Source organism: Rhineura floridana, chromosome 4 (assembly GCF_030035675.1).
Source record: "Rhineura floridana isolate rRhiFlo1 chromosome 4, rRhiFlo1.hap2, whole genome shotgun sequence".
Lineage (NCBI taxonomy): Eukaryota > Metazoa > Chordata > Lepidosauria > Squamata > Rhineuridae > Rhineura > Rhineura floridana.
Window position 1 is genome coordinate 205,254,822 of NC_084483.1, and position 19,699 is coordinate 205,274,520.

General features: G+C 44.4%; 1 protein-coding gene across 1 annotated transcript in view; it reads right to left on the minus strand.

Annotated features, from left to right (window-relative positions):
• Positions 1–18,236, minus strand: part of C4H8orf74 (chromosome 4 C8orf74 homolog) — a 47,587-nt gene extending 29,351 nt beyond the window's left edge. Inside the window, 3 exon segments of the mRNA XM_061626135.1 lie at positions 10,458–10,650; positions 16,813–16,878; positions 18,228–18,236. Of these exon segments, the coding sequence (XP_061482119.1) occupies positions 10,458–10,650; positions 16,813–16,878; positions 18,228–18,236 (268 nt within the window).
• Between the last annotated feature and the right edge of the window lie 1,463 nt (positions 18,237–19,699).

Consider the following 19,699-nt stretch of genomic DNA (forward strand, 5'->3'; position numbering starts at 1 on the left):
ATTGTTAAATACAGAAACTCTGTTTTATCCTCAGTCTCATCCTGATCAATATAACAAGCATGAAAGGGGAGTGTGTTAGCCACTGAGAAGAGTCTTCTAACATGCTTCCTTGTCCTTTCCTGCTGATTGAAGCCAATCAGAGTGAAAGGAGGTAAGAGAGTCACTGAGAAGACTCTTCTCAATAGCTAATGCTCTCAGCTTTCATGATTATTGGCTCCTAGGGACGTCTGTTGTTACAGGAGAAGGTATTAACAAGGATCTCACTCTCCACCCAGCAGCAAAAAAAGGGGTGTGTGTAACTATCATGAAGCGACCTGCACTTCTGAATTTGCCACTGTGCCTCTGCTGGGTTCTAGTATTATGAGAGTTTTCTCCCGATCCATTTTCTCTACCCCAGGCATGATTTTATACACCTCTGTCGTGTCCGTCCCTCCCTCCTTTGCCTCCAGCCAGGCTCTGTTTATGCCCTGGCTAGCCACAACAGCTCACAAGGGACAATATGCATTCAAAGGCGATACGCCCCTGAGAACCAGTTGCTGAAGGATGGACATAGGAAGAAAGAAACCTGCCTTATACTGAGTCAGACCACTGTTCCATCTAGCTCAGTATTGCCTACACTGACTGGCAGCAGCTCTCTAAGGTTTCAGGCAGGGACTGGTTGGGACATTTTGCATGAAAATCAGACGCTCTGCCACTGAGCTACGGCCCTTCCCTCCTTCCTTGGCTTCCCAGAGATGTCTGGTTGGCCTCTAAGGGACCCAGGGCTAGACAGACCTCTCGTCTGATCCAACAGGGCTTCCCCTCTTATATTTTGATGATCCCCATCGCCGTCTGACGGGAGCTGTTGCGTTGTATTTCCTCTTCATAGTAATTCTTGCTACATTTATACCTATATCTATACATTTGCATGTGTAGTTTTATGCAAACCTCGTTTCCTCATTTTTGGCACTGCGTAAGGGGCCATCCTGCTGGGGACTGGGGGCAGGAATCCGATTCATTTCAGTGAACCTACCTAATGCACACTTTCCGATGCATTATGTGAACCAAAACACAGCCATGCTTCGAAATCCGTGTTTCTCCTAGTTTTGCAGTGCTGTTTTCCGGCCAAGTAACGTGGAGAAAAATAAACATACTAGAGCAGTGTGCATAAATGTGCATATCATAGTGAAAATCACATGCAAAAAGTGCATCGCTAGGGACAATTGCTTTGCAAATATGTGTCTGTTGGGCAACCTCCATACAGAAGTGTGTATATCAGGGGAAATTTGTACTAAAATGCCAGTTAATTTTCATGCGGACCTTTTTTTTTTTAAATGGCAAATTGACATGTAAATGTGGAGGACTGAAGTGTGGAAAAATGAGAAAGTGAGAGGAACGAGAACTGACCATCCCTGCACCTTATATGCATCCCTGGCCACACTGCAGGGGCTTCCAGATGGCGGCTTTATATCACAAGCCGGTCACGCAGTTACATTTTTCAGTGTACGCATTTGGCACAACACCTCCCACACATTTGCGGTGTTGTTTCCAGTCGTGGTTCTTCAACCCTAATCTGCAGTTTGCCATCCACACCAACGGGCACAGCTTGGCAGGATGTATCTGTACTCTGTGCGTGGGTGGGTGGGTGGTGAGGGTGTATGTCTCCCCCCGCCCATCCCCTATTCACTCCTCCTCTGCCCTCCACCACTTTTCTTCTATGAGCATCTGCACAGGTATTTCTGTACCTGTGCACTTTAACAAAAATTATCTAGACCTGCAAAAAAAAAAATAATTATTATAATCCAAGAGCAGGCATTATTAGCTCTTAGTTCTCATGTTTTACAATGGGCACAATGGAGGTCTGTGCTTTTTTGGTTTTGTTTTTTGCGTGTATGTATGTGTGTGAAAAAATGTCCATTTGGACATGAATAATAATACAGAGGTGTTGTGCAAGAGCCAGTGCAGTGTAGCAGTTAGAGAGTTGGACTGGGACCTGGGAGACCAGCGTTCAAATCCCCACTTGGCCATGAAGCTCACTGGGTGACCTGGGGCCAAGTCACTGCCTCGCTGCCTAAACAATCTCAAAGGGTTACTGTGAGGATAAAATCGAGAGGAGAAAAACGTGTACACCACTTTGAGCTCCTTGGAGGAAAGGTGGTATATAAATGTAACTAATAATAATAAGAGTGATATTTCATTTTACTGATCTGCAAAAATGCATATTATTATTATTATTATTATTTAGATAACTTTTCTATCCTTCTCCATAATGTCCCAGGATGGGCTACAGCACTAAAAAAAAATGCACTACTAAAATCAGTTAAAAGAATCTACAATCAGAAGAATAAGGCGGTCCATTATACAGCTCCTGTTGCATGTTGAAGACCCACCGCTTTCCCCTGGGTTTCGGCACTCTCTAGCCGTGAATGTAATGTGCTTTAAACTGGTTTTAATATTGTATTGTGACCTGCTCTGGGAGCGTCTGGTGAAGGGCAGGCAATACATTTAACAGCAGCAACAGTTCTCTCAGGCGTCAAAGGCCAGGTGAAGAGGGCCATCTTCAGCATATTACGCAAGCTGTATAGCGAAGGTCCCGATGCACCTCTCTGGGGAGGGAATTCTATGCCTTCTTTGTGCCACCCACTGAAATTCTGAGGACAGTGGAACTACCAAGAGAAACGACTACTGTTCTGATAGTGACGCTACCCAATTATAACAAAGCAGTCTTGTGCAAGACTTTCGTAGGAATCTGCCTTATAGTGAGTCAGACCACTGGTCCATCTAGCTTAGTTTTCAGGGTTTGGGCTGGGCACCTCTCCCAGTCCCATCTGGAGATGCCAGGGATTGAAACATTAGTCACCTTGGTGTGCTAGATTTTGAAATATTTTTATTTTGTGTTTTTTTCGGGGGGGGGTACAGAAAGCTGCGCACAAAAGCCCGCTCGAAATTCTCCATCCAATTTGTGGCCAAAAAAAAAAATGGGGGAGGAGGCATTTCACGGAATTTCTCAAAGGGGAGCGGAAATCTTCTGAGATTATAAAGAACAGTTGTTCCCGTTCCATGTGCTGCAGCTTTGTTGCAGGCTCAGCACGATGCGCACACACATCAAGCTGTGGCGTGTGCATCCATTCATACCACACGAATCACTTGTGGAGGAATGAAGAAGCCTTGAGTAGTGATTAGGGATGAGCGAATCTGTCAATTTTGATTCCTCCCAGTTTTCCCATTTTTCTAATCTTCAGTCTTCCAGATTTCCACATCAGTCTGTGACATTTTTAATTAAAAAAGTCCTCATGAAAATTCATCAGCATTTTAGTGCGAATTTGTCCTTACACGTTTATATGCAGTTTTGCCTGATCTACACAGTTTTGCTAAACAATTTTCCCCAGTACAATGCTTTTTTTTTCATTTATGCATTTTATGAACATTTTACGTGCTTTAATATACATAGTTTTGTACACATTACTTGGCTGCAAAATTCATAGAAGTGCAAATTTCAAAGGACGGCTGTGTTTTGTGATTTGTTTCAGAAAGTCCTTATTAGGTAGATTCACCTGTAAACGTCAACTGAATCAAAGGTCTCCCCATGTGCATAGTGGTGATTCAAGTTGGCACTGACTTGTTTCTAGTTTCAAAGGGTTGTTTTAAGGGTAACAGGTTGGTATCCCAGCCACAAGAGGGAGATGTGATACAGATTTGTGTAGCTTCAAAAGAATACCAGCTCACGCAAGCCTTGAGGGAAACGGAGAAGGTAATACTCCACCACCGACAATAAGAGCAGTGAGTCATTGTTTATTATCATCATAATTTGTTACATTAGCCTTTACTGTGGTGCTCATTTTTAATGGAGTGGGGTAGGACTTGTCCTTATTGTGTTGGATGAGTGTTTTAGGGATGTTGTAATTAATTAATTAAAGTTGTATCCTGCCATTTCTCCTAAAGGAGCCCAGGGTGGCCATTTGTTTTTGTTTTTTAAGGTTTTTAATTGGCTTTATCTGTTCGTATTTTTAGGTGTGTGTAATATAGCTATCTATCTAACAAATGTAACAAATTACTACTACTCTTACTACTACTACTACTATTAACTAGAAAAGGTCCTCAAATGCAAAGATGTATCACTGAACACCAAAGTTCAGACCATGGTATTCCCGATTTCTATGTATGGATGTGAAAGTTGGGACAGTGAAAAAGGCGGATAAGAGAAAAATCAACTCATTTGAAATGTGGTGTTGGAGGAGAGCTTTGCGCATACCATGGACTGCAAAAAAGACAAATAATTGGGTGTTAGAACAAAGTAAACCAGAACTGTCACTAGAAGCTAAAATGATGAAACTGAGGTTATCATACTTTGGACACAAAATGAGAAGACACGATTCAATAGAAAAGACAATAATGCTGGGAAAAACAGAAGGGAGTAGAAAAAGAGGAAGGCCAAACAAGAGATGGATGGATTCCATTAAGGAAGCCAGAGACCTGAACTTACAAGATCTGAACAGGGTGGTTCATGACAGATGCTATTGCAGGAAATGTGGTGTTGGAGGAGAGCTTTGCGGATACCATGGACTGCAAAAAAGACAAATAATTGGGTGTTAGAACAAATTAAACCAGAACTATCACTAGAAGCTAATATGATGAAACTGAGGTTATCATACTTTGGACACAAAATGAGAAGACATGATTCAATAGAAAAGACAATAATGCTGGGAAAAACAGAAGGGAGTCGAAAAAGAGGAAGGCCAAACAAGAGATGGGTTGATTCCATAAAGGAAGCCACAGACAGACCTGAACTTACAAGGTCTGAACAGGGTGGTTCACTGCAGATGATACTGGAGGTCGCTGATTCATAGGGTTGCCATAAGTCGTAGTCGACTTGAAGGCACATAACAACTATTATTATTATTATTATTATTATTATTATTATTATTATTATTATTATTATTTATATCATGTTTTTCTCCCTCTCTCATAACACTAGAAGATGTGGATATTCAATGAAGCTGAATGTTGGAAGATTCAAAACAGACAAAAGAAAGTCCTTCAGACAGCTATGAGATATAAACTATGGGATTCGCTCCCACAAGAGGCAGTGATGGCCACCAATGTGGATGGCTTTAAAAGAGGATTAGACAAATTCATGGAGGATAAGGCTATCAGTGGCTACAAGCCAGTGCAGGTGTGCTAGTATGTGCCAGTTGTGCTCAGACCATCTTGCCCTGGTGAGCAATCTGGCCTGATCTTATGTTATGTTCTGCTGCTCTCTTCAAACATCCACAAGTTTAGAGAAATCATATATAATTTAGAAAGCAATCCTGTATCCACTTACCTGGGAGTAAGCCCTCTTGCACACCATAGAACTTACTCCCAAGCAGATAATGTTTTGTAAAACGCTTTGCTGGTTTTGCTTGACTAATGTGACAACCAGATACCCAAAATACACAGTTAGTGCCGGCCCCGCTGTTAGGCAGAATGAGGCAGCCACCTCACTAATCCCTGGTGTTAAAGGAAGATTGAACTCCGGAAGGGCTGTTGCTCAGTGGCAGAAAATCTCATTTGCATGCAGGCCAGTCCCCAATGGCATCTCCAGATAGGGCTGGGAGAGGCTCCTTGGCTGAATCTCTGGATTAGATAGTGGCTGCCAGTCAGTGTCGATCAGTGGTTGAACATTGCTGAGGGCTTTGGTGGACCACTAAATTATTTTTCTGCCCGTTGTAGTGGTTGCAATGTGCTGTGCTAAATGCTGTCTGGTTTTTAATTGCTTTCATTTCTTATACGTTGTATTGTATTACAATTTGAATTCCATAGCATAAAATACAATAGAAGGAACTAAGCAATAAAAACACTGAAGAATCACAACGAGCATTTAATGTGGACATGCCGTGGACCGCCTCAATGAAGCTGGTGGGCCGCTGCCGGTCCAGAGATCACCGTTTGGGAACCCCCTGCATAAGGCAATACTGAGCCAGGTGGACCGGGGACCAGACTCAGTATAAGGTAATGTCTGACACCCTTTCGCAGAGAAGGGGCCATAGCTCAGTGGGTAGAGCATCTGATTGCTTGCAGACGGTCCCAGTTTCAATCCCCCCAATGGCTTCTCCAGGTACTGCTGGGAGAATCCCTGGAGAGCTGCTGCCAGTCAGTGTCGACAGTACAAAGCTAGATGGACCAATGACCTGACTCAGTATAAGGCTGCTCACGATGTTCCTGAACTGCCGCTCCGGTCAGCTTCTGAATGTGGAATGGCGGGGTGAGGAGGGGCATTCTGTCCTTTGCTCCAGGCTGCAAAAGGTCTTGCGCTAGCCCTGCCAAGGAGGCCTCAGAACCTGCCTGACCTGTCAACCCCATTCTTGCAAATGCCTTTGGGAAGACAGTCTTCAGCTCTCCTTTCCCTAAATCACCATCTCCTCCTCTAGGGATGGAAAGATCTGTCCATTTCGGTTCTCTCAGTTTCTCATTTGTCCAGTCTTAAATTCAGTTCTCCTCATTTCTGCAGCAATTTGCATTTTTTAAAAAAATCCTCATGAAAATTCTCCAACATTTTAGTGCGAATTTTTCCTAATAAACACATTTTTGTAAGCAGTTTTAACAAAGGTACACATCTTTGTACCTTTGAAATTTGAAATGTGGTGTTGGAGGATAGCTTTGCGCATACCATGGACTGCGAAAAAGACCAATAATTACTATCACTAGAAGCTAAAATTATGAAACTGAGGTTATCATACTTTGGATGCATAATGAGAAGACGTGATTCACTAGAAAAGACAATAATGCTGGGAAAAACAGAAGGGAGTCGAAAAAGAGGAAGGCCAAACAAGAGATGGATCGATTCCATAAAGGAAGCCACAGACCTGAACTTACAAGATCTGAACAGGGTGGTTCATGACAGATGCTCTTGGGGGTCACCAATTCACAGGGTCGCCATAAGTCGTAATCGACTTGAAGGCACATAACAACAACACATCTTTTGCAAGCCACTTCTCGTTATCTAATGCATTTTTGCATGTTATTTTCACTCATATATTCACTTTTATGCACAATTTCCCTTCATATATGCATTTTTGTAAATATTGTTTAGTTGGCAAACTGCATCACAAAATTCTAATAAATCTGAATTTCTAAGGATGGCTGTCTTTCGGTTCTCATACTGATTCGGAAAGTGTGAATTTGGTAAATTCTGCTTAAAATGCGAATTGTATCAAAATTCTCACCCCTCCTTATCCTCCTCACATCCTTCCCTCAGGCCTCTGCTTCTTATTCCATCCCTTCCTGAACACTCTCTTCCTGGGCTCTCTCCTTTATAACCCCCTTTTGCCTGCTCAGCAAGGGCCAGGATCTCTTCTTGATCATCCCAGAGTGCAGGACCTGGAATAACGGGCTCAAGTTACAGGAAGATTTCATCTGAACATCAGTTCATATTTTCTCAAAATATTGATATCAATATGTTGTTTAAAATATCAGTATATTTGTTTTTCCGGGGGGGGGCAATTAACTCAGAAAAAGCAAGGAGCAGTGGAGAAAGGGGGGGGCAGATGACCACACCTTGTCAACCACTAAACTTCAGGAAGCAGTGGGGGTAGAAGGGAGTGGAAATACCATGCAGGTCAAAAATATTTGCACATGCCCAGTAACTCAGCAACTGGAGGGAGTAAAAATGTAAAATTAGAGGGCAGGGCCACAAGGAAACAGCGACACTAATCCTTCCCAGAGGAATGGCTACTTATATGAATGGAAAACAATGGATTTGAAGCTACCATTGAGCACAAAGTGTGGACCTTGCAAATCTATTATGATGGTAAAAGTATTTGCTATAAAGAAATGCTCCCATGTGGATAAGCCGCTAGAGCAACAGAACGGAGAAGCCTTCCTCAACCTGGAAATGTAGAAAAAACAACTGAAGGGACAGCTGGCATAGGCCAAACCAAGCCTCAGTTGTCCCCCCCTTCGTATTCAGGACCCCATCCTTCGCCCTCACCTTGCCACCCCCTAGAGCTGGCCAGTTGATCTCCTGTTTAGTGAGAACAGGCTAGGCAGCATCTCAAATTCAAGCCCCTGCTATTGTTTTTTCTGTCAACCAGAATAAGGTCAGCTGAGGTCGGGCAGGATTCAGGTTTTAATCAGAAACTGATAGACAGGCAGCCTCGACTTGCGCAAGACAGAGCAGAGATGTGCCAGCCTGGCAGAGGGTGAGGTCTGTCTTCTATATCTGTGACCTGGATCACAGACAGGCAAAAAACATCACCCAGACTACAGGGTCACCCCTTTCCAGGCAGTGAGCTTGGCAGCATGTCATCTGCAAACCAGGAAAACCTGCAGATCTTCTCTCTTGGAATGCTGGGTTCAGCTGTTTGGGCTGGAAGTTTTTACTGCTCTGGGTTTTAGCCCCATGGCTGGAAAAAAGGATGATCTGCCCACCCATCTATTGCCTTTGAAACTTATCTACCAGTGCAATTATCTAGACCGATCTGCCTTAGTCGCTGATATCACCCAGTAAATAAAGTGCAAGGATCAGCAGCAAAGGTGGACGGAGCTCATAAAACAGGGATTTTCTTAGGTGCCGCTCCTGCAAGGGTGAGAAGCTCTGAACCAGGGAAACCCTCCCTTTATCTACACATAAGCACAAGAATGTTGTCTTCACAGGTAGCCTGTACAGAAAGTTGCCGGGGGTGTAGTTTCTATCATTTATACTGTGATAAGAACTACTCTGTATTCATTAGACAACTGTTTGTAATTCAATGGAAATTGCTTCATGCCATCTTTTCGACATGCAGCACGTTACTGCCCCATTGCTTCACTTTCATCTCTGAATCCCCGCACAGCCAAACTGTGGTGAGGGTGGACACCTTTTTCTTTCTCTAGCTCTGCTCCTCTGCGTTCGACAGCAGCCTGACACGTTATAAAATTAGGAGGGGAACCTTTTCCCACCGCTTATTTCCAGGCCAGGAAAAGCTTTGCTTCTTACATTTCTGCATATCACTCTGCTGTCAAAGGCACAGGAGCAGAATCAGTTTTTTTTTTTTTTTTTAAAGCTGGCAATCTTTCCTGGGGGTAGCAATGGGCAAAACTATCAATTTCAGTTTCTCTCACTTTCTCATCTTCCACTTTTAAGTTCAGTTCTCCACATTTCTACATAAGTTTGCAGTTTTTTAAAAAGTCCTCATGAACATGTTAGTGCAAATTTCTCCTAATATACACTGTTTGCATGCAATTTTGCCTAGTAGACACATTTTTCCAAGCAATCTCCACTAATAACGCTTATTGTTACATTGTTTTCACTCATATACACATTTTGTGCACCCTTTCTGCTAAGATGACCATTTCTGTACACATTCCTTTGCAGAACTGCACTGTCACATTCCGAGAAGTATGCCTTTCAAAGGACAGTTGTGTTTCAGTTCACATATTGTTTCGGGAAAAGCAAATTAGGCACGCTTGGATTAAAATGTGAACCAGCCCAGGCGGGTGAGTGATGCCCCTTATTGGGCACATAACATACCCATGCTAAGGGATCTGCACTGGACACCTGTTAACCACTGAGCCAGTTTTAAGGTCTTGCTACTTACATATAAAGCCATACACAACTCTGGACCAGGTTACCTGGAAGACTGATCCCCCAGTCAATTGCCCAGTAAAGACATTGACAAATGGAACCCCAAAGGTCTTGCCACAGCCTGATGATTATCGCCTTGTGGTGATGTGGAGACAGGATTTTTCACTGGTGGCCCTGGACTGCCCTCCCTGCTGAAATATAAGAGGCTCCATCTGCATTGGCATTCTGCCGGCTTTTGAAAATGTATTTGTTTACATTGGCATTCCCTCGAGTCTCCTGTTTTAATTGCTGTGTTGTTTTAATGGGATTATTTTATTGCATATTTTAATTAGTGTTTGTATTTTAATACTTTAATTAGTTTGTTGTACCCTGTCCTTTAATTATAGAGGTTTTACATTTTGATGGTTGTGTAATTGTTTTTTATGTTACTTGGAAGGCTAAGTCGGCGTTAACTGATACATATATAAAGAAGTAAATAACCAAACCAAATTTCTCCACCCTCTTATCACTAGAAATCATGGTTTCTCATTTTTCCTATCTTAAATTCATATTTCTGAAGAAATGTGCAAAAAAACTTTTTAAAAAAAATCCTCGTAAAAATTCTTCAGCATTTTGGTGCAAACTTCTACTAATAAACACATTTCTGTATGCAGATTTGACTAATGTACACATTTTTTGCAAGCAACATTTCCTAATACAATGCACTGCTGTATGTTCTTTTCACTAATATCTTCATTTTATGCACACTTCCCCCAAATATATGCATTTTTGTAAACGTTGCAGTTAGAGAACTGCATTGTAAAATTCGGATAAGTGTGAATTTTGGTTTGGTTCTCATATGGTTTTATAAAGTGCAAATTTGTTAAGTTTGGCTTGAAATGCAAACCTCCATCCCTACTCCCTAGATGCCATCCACCATGTTGGCTTGTCTCACCTTTGGTTTCCTCCAGCAGCTCTGCTGTCAACCTCCCAACTTCTGCCGCAGCCGGCCAGGACAAGCCTTTCTCGGCAGCAAACACCAAGCTCCGGTAATGGATGTCAAGTTGGATGCTCTGGCGCAAATCCCGGATTTCATCAAATTCCTTCCACCCCAGCAAACCTCTCAGGTACTGACGGCCTTTTTTCTGCTGATGAAACACACAGAGGAAGAAATGCCTGATTAAGGCCTCTTAACCCCACCACCATGGGCAAAAAACCAGGCCTCGACAATATTTAATTGATTGATTGATCAATTAACTTATACATATTTCATCAGAAATCTCTAAGCAGTTTACATCTTGACAAAAAGGGAAACAATATAATAAGGTCACATCCACCCCATACATTGAAAGCACATGGCTTCCCCACAGAATCCTGGAAATTGTAGTTTTTTAAGGGTGCTGGGAATTGTAGCTCTGTGACAGTGAAACTACAGTTCCCGGGATTCTCTGGGGGAGGAAGCCTTATGCTTTAAATGTATATTAATGTGCTTTAAATGTATGGTGTAGGTGTGACCTAAGAAATGCTATACAAATTCGACATTCAGAATCAAACAATACTCTTACTACTACTGCTTTGAAAGTAACACAATACATATTATGAAATAAATATTATTACTATAAATAATATATTATTATTATTAATAATAATAATATAAATAAATATAACAATTGTTTGGTTGTTTCTAGGACTTCGCATGTGGCTATGAAATTTTGCATCACAGAATCTGACAGAGGCACCCCAGGATTTCTCAGTAAGAAGGGCTCAAAGAGTGCGACCTTCAGACCTTATGCTGCTATTTCAGTAGGCATACTGACAGTCAAAGCAGCCAATTGGAATGCTTGGGCAGCTAGACTGACCTTTGGTGTATCTGGGGCTTAGTGCTGGATTCTGTTTCCACTTCCAGGACACAATCACTTGAACAAACGGGATGAACCTGTTTCAGCCCAAGGGCCACACTCCCCCCCGTTCCCCCGGGGGCCGCATTCTAATGGTGGACGGGGCCAGAGAGGAAAGTGGATGGAACAATGGGTGTGACTCTCACCTTTCCACAGTTGGCTACATTTCGACCACAGAAAAGTCAGAGGGTTGAGTACACAACCACGCCTGCATGCACACACGCGTGCCTCTTTATCCACCATCCAGACAAGCAAGAGGCATTTTCAGGAAACGTTCCAGCCAGGCACAAACAGTCAAATGTAGTGGCCAGCACAGTGGTGAGGGATATGGGGACAGTCCTAAAGGCCAGACAGAAACAGCTGGAGATCCATAGGGCATTGCAGGACATTTAAGTGGCAGCCCCGCAACTTAGTGTTGCTTGGCAAGCTTGCCCGGACCAGCAAGTAGAGAGAGGAGCCCACCAGAGGGCAGTTTGCTGAAGGTGTTAACCCATAGGCAATACTACCTCTGGTTATTTTTTCATCAAGCCTGAAAGCCTGAGAGCAAGGATGAGTTAAGTTTTCTTGAAGGTCCTTGGAGAGCCTTGGCAAGAGGCCTGGCACAGCCTCAAGGCCAGCACCTGCTGTCAAGGCGACAGATCGAGATATAGGCTTGAGCGCTTCTGCCAGTCTGGCTGTGGGGGTTTTGATTCTGTGTGGAGAAGGTGTCGTGAGGGAAAAGTGAAACCGTTTGTCTTGTAGCCTGTATGCGTTCATGCCTTAATGTCCAAGTAAAGGACTCTGAAACTATCTCTTGCCTCTGGAGTTTCTTGACTGTCTCAATCTCTAGTGTAGCTGCGCTGACAACGCAAACATCCGGAAACACCAACAGGGTTATGGGCCCAGATCCAGCGCATGCTACACGGGAGTAAGAGGCTGGTGTGAACTGAAGACAGTGTTCCAGAGGGCAGCTTGATTGATCGTGCCAGACAGAGATGAGCGGAGATGGCTGTTAACATGTCTGGAGGCATGCCGATGGAAAGGCTTACAGAATCGAATTACGCCAGCTGGAAGCTGAGGATGAGAGCTTTCCTGATAAAAGAGGATTTATTTGATGTTACAGAAGCGGCCCCACCAGCGGCACCTACAGCGGCCTGGAAGCGCAGAGATGAGAAGGCGCAGGCGTTTATTACCTTGGCTGTATCCGATTCTCAACTTTTGTACGTGAGAGATGAACCCTCAGCCAGATGGATTTGGGAAGTGTTGCAGGCTCTTCATGTGCAACAGACAGCGGGATCAAAGCTGTGTCTGGCAAGGCGGCTGTACCAGATGCACTTAACGGATGAGTGCACTATGACTGAGCATCTCACAGAATTCGGGCGCTTATTCGCTGAGTTAGAGGATAGAGGGATGGATCATAGTATTCTTCAGAAAGTCTATATTGTCCTGGCGTCCCTGGATGAGTCTTGGAACAATTTCGTGATGGCCATGGAAGCCATGCCCTCTGGGGGGTTAAATCTGGACTTTATCGAAGAAAAATTGAACCAGGAATGGCAGAGACGACAAGAGAAGAAAAAGACTGAGCTGCAAGCTGTTAAAAGTAAGCAGGCAAGCTTCAAAGAGCAGCAGGGCACTAAAGCGTGTTATTTTTGTGGAGCGCGTGGGCACATTCAAAGGTACTGTGCAGTCAAGCAAAGAAACAGAGATGGAGGCTGGAAGCAGAGCAGCGTGAACTTTGTTAGCACAGAAAAGCCTCGGATTATTGAGACTGATTGGGTTTGTGACAGTGGTGCGTCCCATACACTTGTAAAGGACAGGAGTTTGTTTCACACATCAAAAGCAGTACAAGACTCTGTTCTATTAGCAGATGGATCAAGGTGAACCGTGAAGGCATGAGGGACGTTGAAATTACGTAAGATTGGCATTATTTGTGATGTATGTTTGTTCCTGAATTGTCAAACAATATCCTGTCAGTCAGAAAATTAACCAGTTCTGGGTTTAAAGTGGAGTTTGAAAAGGACAAATGTTTTGTGAAAAAAGGAGGTGAGATCGTTTGCAAGGGATTTATGACGCAGGGGTTGTTTAGCATGACCATGGGTGTGAAGTGTGCTAATGACTTGAGTTTAATGGGGCGGAAAAGGAATGATGGTCAGGGCTGCAAGAAGACTGCCGTTAAAAGCACACCGTCAGCATTTACTGTCCAGATGGAAGAGCCATCATTTAATGACATCAGGCTAAAGCCTGAGAGAGTGCATCATATTAAGAGATATGCATGTTGCTGGGTTCCACAAACACAGCAGGTTGTTCTGAGCAGAAGCATTAAAGTCTCAGACAAGCCTTGGGATCATAGACAAACAGTTATTCTTGATGGGTCAGACGAAACACCAACGCAACAGCCAACACAAGGGGTGAAAGTGGAAGGAACACAAATACCACTGAAGGATGCATTAAATGAACTGATCTGGAGCAAACGTAAAACAAAGAAACGTAAGGCTGATAATTTAACATATCCTGAGCAAGCTGTGCCAGGAACAAGCTCAGGTGGTGGTGCAGTGGGAGCCGAAGCTCCAGTTCCCTTAAGACGCTCTGAAAGAGCTAACATTGGAAAGCCGCCTGACAGATTTACGGTGGGTGTAGTCAGAGGCCCGGGTATGTGTGAAGAAATAGAGATGGATGCAGAGCCTTTGTATCTGACCTGTGTACAACCAAAGTTTGATTAATAAAGTTTGAGCTGTGTGAACTGTAAACTGAAATGTAATGTATGCTGCAATGTACTGAAATGTATTACTGGATGCATATGTATACCTATGTATTGTATTGTAGAAATGTACTGCTGAAATGTACTTGTAATGTGCAGTCTTGATGAAAAGGTGGGAGCTGTTAACCCATAGGCAATACTACCTCTGGTTATTTTTTCATCAAGCCTGAAAGCCTGAGAGCAAGGATGAGTTAAGTTTTCTTGAAGGTCCTTGGAGAGCCTTGGCAAGAGGCCTGGCACAGCCTCAAGGCCAGCACCTGCTGTCAAGGCAACAGATCGAGATATAGGCTGGAGCGCTTCTGCCAGTCTGGCTGTGGGGGTTTTGATTCTGTGTGGAGAAGCAGGTGTCGTGAGGGAAAAGTGAAACCGTTCGTCTTGTAGCCTGTATGCGTTCATGCCTTAATGTCCAAGTAAAGGACTCTGAAACTATCTCTGGCCTCTGGAGTTTCTTGACCGTCTCAATCTCTAGTGTAGCTGCACTGACAACGCAAACATCCAGAAACACCAACAGAAGGCTCCGTCAAATCTGGATCCAGAACCCCCCCTTTGGATATTATAATGTTGTGTCCCATTTTGGGCTTTGTGCAGGGCAGGGGGGCATTCCCCTATGGCCACTGTGGGCCCAGGGAGGCAACAAGAGAGCTGCAGACTCTCTCTCTTTTTTTAATCACTGTTTCTTTAGCATCCTGTGAGGCTCCTCACCATGATTGCTAAGAACCAGTCGCTGCTGATCCTTCCCAGTAGGTCTGCAAGACATGAGGAAGCTGGCTTCAGGTTAAGATGTTTCAGGATCTTTTCCTCATTGCCCTGTTCTTCTATGGGCTGGTTCGGATGCAATGCTAAGCCATCGTTTAGTAGATGAGAATGAGCCTGGTGCTCCCGTTTCAGGAGTTTGGAAGCTTTCACTTCTGTTTTAGATGAACTGAGACTCAACACATGGCTTGAACCAAACAAATGGAGCATCGCCTTGCGACACTCGTGTAAGTGACTAAGGGTGCAATCCAACTCACATTTATGTTGGGATGAGGGGAACTGGATGCAGCAGATCTCCGGCTGATGACGTTCAGCTAAATCCTAGCTCAGCTGGGCTATGCTGGTGTAAGTCTCTCAGCCTGACTTAGCCGGAGCTCAGTCAGCTCAGCCAAGATCGGTGTAAGTGAAACTGGCGTAAGTCCCCCCAAAAGGGTGTTCCAGGGGTGTGTCAGGGGAGGGACGAGGTGAGGGGACATAGGCCACACCTAACTCATGCCCCTGCAGGTCCCAATTCAGGCAAAAGTTACTCCGAGAAAAAGGTTGGCCTAAGAAAATAAATACAATAGAAGTCAATGAGGAGTGTTGATGGAGGGCTGGCACCAGAGGGCGGCCAGGTTGGGCGCTGGCCAAGGGGCCCCTTAAGAGCCCCTCCTTAGGGTGGGTGAGTAGTGGTCCCTTCCACAATCCACAGCAGTGTCAGCTCCCGACCCTGCCAGGGAAACCAGAGAGGGAGCTCCCAGGCACCCCACTACCATGCAGGCCCGCGACGCATGCCTGCATGCCCCACCTACCTTTCCGTTGAAGTAAATGCTGGCCACACTGCAGGAGCATGCCTGCCATCAACTAGATGGCGGCAGAGGCATAAGCCTCTTAGAGAAGCCTCTGCCACCATCTTGGTTGATGGTAGGAATGTGCACAGAGCGCGGCCAGTATTCACTTCAAGGGAAAGGTAGGTGGGGCATGCATGCGGGTGCTAGGGCCCAGTGCAGGTTGGTGCCCAAGGGCCCCAGCATGCCTGGCACCTGCCCTGGGTATTTGGGAGAGCAGGCTTTTCGTTCTGGTCTCTGCACGCAGCTCCCTGCCAAGCCGGCATTCATTCATCCCAAAAGCTCCTGAGTGGCACTTGGATGCGTCGGAACTTTATGCCGCTTTCTCTTGTGCCGGCACCACTTATGCCAGCTTCCCCTGAGTCGGATTGCTCTGTAATAAGCTTAATAAATAAAATAAAATATTATTAATCTTAACTATGGTTTGTGGAAACTTCGGCATTCCTACCAGTATCCATTGAGAAAGTGATTTGTCTTCATTTTACAGTTGTGATTTTGCATTATAAATAGTGATTTTCAACTTTATCGTTATTTTACCTTGCATGCCACCCAGAGATCTTTTTTTATAGGGCAGCTTGTAAACTGAATAAATAAGCTGAGAAATAAGTAAAATCTACATCAAAAGAATGTGGTAGCTTCATTTTTTAAAATTTCACATATCTTGTGCCATCAAAATTTGACCCCCCTCTCAACCACACGTGCACACGTACAGTTACAAGCAACACGCACATACAAACCCAAGATCCATTCCGAAAAATCTCTCCAAACTTAAGCCTCAAATATCAAACTGTTGACTCTGAACATTCAGTTTAAGAGCCTCAGTTCTCAAGGAAACATAGGTACTGAATCAGATCACTGGCTCATCTAGCTCAGTATAGTCCACACTAACTGACAGCAGCTTTCCAGGATTTCACACAGAGGTCTTTCCCAGTCCTGTCTGGAGATGTCACTGAGCTACAGCCATTTGAGATGAGGCATCCTGATGCAAATCCAGCCAGCATTTTTTTTCGTGTTAGATTTCAGGGCGATTGCCCCAGACCCCCCCCTGCCCCGGGCTGCAAGAATCAGTTTCAATGTTTCTTTCCTTTTATTTACCTGTAGCTGAATGACTGTTTCGACACTCTCTGCGGATAAGTTGGCCATACTTCATGGGATCAGTTGCTAGGAGACGCTGGCTTATGATGCACACAACCACGGAATGAATGGGGAAAGCGAAAGGTTCTGTTAGCAGCTCACCCTTCCAAAGCAGCTGACTTGAAGTGCAGAGCAAAAGGGACAAAGGCCACCATCGGCAGCCCCCAGCATCTGAACTCCTGGTGATCTTGAACAAGATTTGCAATGCCAGGCTTTGTTTGAGAAACGCACACAGCGGCTAATTCAGTAGCTCCTGAGCAGAAAAGCATGGTGCTAGCTGGGGCTGATGGGAGTTGTAGTTCAAAAAAGTAACTTTTCCAAGCTCTGCATCTGGCAGGTTTTTAAACTACCCTGAACCTCCGTTTGCAAGGAAGATGAAGTCAGAAAGAGACTTTCTGAGCATGGTGCTTCCACTGTAAACTGCATTGTGTGTGCATGTGTGTGTTTGCAAGTCTTTGGCTCCATTCCCACTGAATGAGAAAACACAGTTTCTTCATTTGGAGGGCTGACATAGCCCTAGTTGAAATGGTTCAGCCTGTGTCTGGGCTGAGCCATTTCAGGCTGGAGGCAGGGGTTCAATGAATGAACCTCCACCATACAAAAACATTTCCTCTGCACAGAAAGCTAGCATATCAAGGGAAAGGGGTTGTCTTGACATTCTAGTTTTCAGCGAGGAAAGGATTTTAATTTAATTTAATTTAATTTAATTTAATTTAATTTAATTTAATTTAATTTAATTTAATTTAATTTAATTTAATTTAATTTAATTTAATTGGCAAGGAGAAGCATTCCAGCACGTGAAACCACACCACCACCTGCATTCTTAAATGGCATCATCCAGATACTAGTTTGCCACCTCGAGATTTAGGCCTATATCTGATCAGAAAGACATCTGTTACGGCCAACGCAGGTGCCTATTGAAACATCCTCGGGGATGTCAGTAGCACCCAGGTAACAAACTATATGCCCCTACACGCCATTCTCAGAGCAGTTTTGACAACTGTTTTAAAAGACTGCCAATTCTTCAGCCTGAGGGCCGCATGCCCTTCTGGGCAGCCTTCCGGGGGCCACGTGCCAATGCCGAGCGGGGCCAGAGGCAAAAGGGGGCGGAGCAATGGATGTCAATTTCACCTTTGTCCAGGAGGCTTGTTTCTAACACCCCTCTCTGCTCTCCAGCCAGGCAAGCGAGAGCCATCATCAAGGGCGCGTCCCAGCCAGCCAAATAATGCTCAAGGAGCGTGCAGAGCAGAGCTGGGGAGGGACTTGGCCTGGGCATGGTCATGGCCTAAGGAGAGTCCCATGGACTGTTATTCCCTGCCCCTGCTCTATGGGGCGGAGCTGTGAGCCAAAACGACCCCACTTGGAACAAACCTCACGTTGGCCATGAATGCACACCTCTTGAAAATAGAGAAGGGGGCTAACTAGCACTGGATCCTGTGGTATAGGTTGGTGCAGAATGTCACTGACAGTCAAAAAAATTTCATTCCAAAGGGGTTTAATTGTGTTGCATTCTTTTGTTGCTGTTGTTAAACCAAACCATTGTTAAACCATTGAACAAAAAGGATGTTTTCCCTTTCTAGAAGTGAAGCTGACATCACCCAGCATTTATTCATTTATTATTATTATTATTAAAGATGAGAGCATGCGCTTAAGAACTGCTAACTCTGTGATATCAGCCACGCCCTAGTAGGAATAGGGGAAGAGATTCCATTCAGTTTGCATTTAAAGCCGAATTTATCAAATCCGCACTTTTCAGAACAACATGGTAACTGCAACACAGCCATCTTTCGAAATTTGCACTTATCTAAATTTTGTGATCCAGTTCTCCAGTCAAACAGCTTATAGAACTGCATATATTATTAGGGGACAGTCTGCATAAAAATGAATATATTGGTGAAAATAACATACAAAAATGCATTATAAGAAAAAATTGCTTGCAAAAATGTGTTCATTAGTGAAAACGCCAGACGAAATGTGCGTATTAGGAGGAGCTTGCAGTAAAATGCTGGACGATTTTTCACAAATTGCTGCAGAATTGTGTAGAACCGAATCAAAGACCGGAAAAAGTGGGAACAGAGAGAACTGACATGGACAGTTCCATCCCCGCGCCTGAGGGACATCAGAAACCCTCACAGAAAGCTGTGGGCCATTCTCTTCATCTAGTCTTAGAAACCCTGTTTGCATAAATGACAGAGCAGAGCGCAAAGCGCCAGAGCTCAAGGTCTCCTGGCTAATCAGGATTTCAGATTAAGCAAGCTGATTATGGCAGGCAAGGAGGAAGCCCAGAGGACACAGATCACCTGAGCATTGCTGAGGCCATCATGAAATGCCTTCCCAACAACATAGGAAGCTGCTGTATACTGAGTCAGGCCATTGGTCCATCTAGCTCAGTATTGTCGACACTGACTAGCAGTGGCTGCCCAGAGTTTTAGACATGGCTCTCTCCCAGACCTAACTGGAGAAGCCAGGGATTGAACCTGTGACTTTCTTTGTGCAAGGCAAATGCTCTACCACTGAGCTGTGGGCCTGACCCCAAAACAATATAACAAGAGGCCCTCCTCAATTGATGAGGCATGAGAGAGAGAGAGAGGTGGCCTTTTTAGTGGTGGTCTCGTGGTTCTGGGATTATTTATATCCAGAGGATATCATCTCACACTTTTTATTTAGAAAGTCTCTGAAGACTTAGTTGTTTCAGGCAGCCTATATGAAGCTGCCATATACCAAGTCCGGCCATTGCTCCCTCTAGCTCAGAATTGTCAGCACTGACTAGCAGCAGCTCCCCAGGATTCCAGGCAGAGGGTCTTCCCCACCCCTGTCTGGAGATAGCAGGGATTCAACCTGGAACATT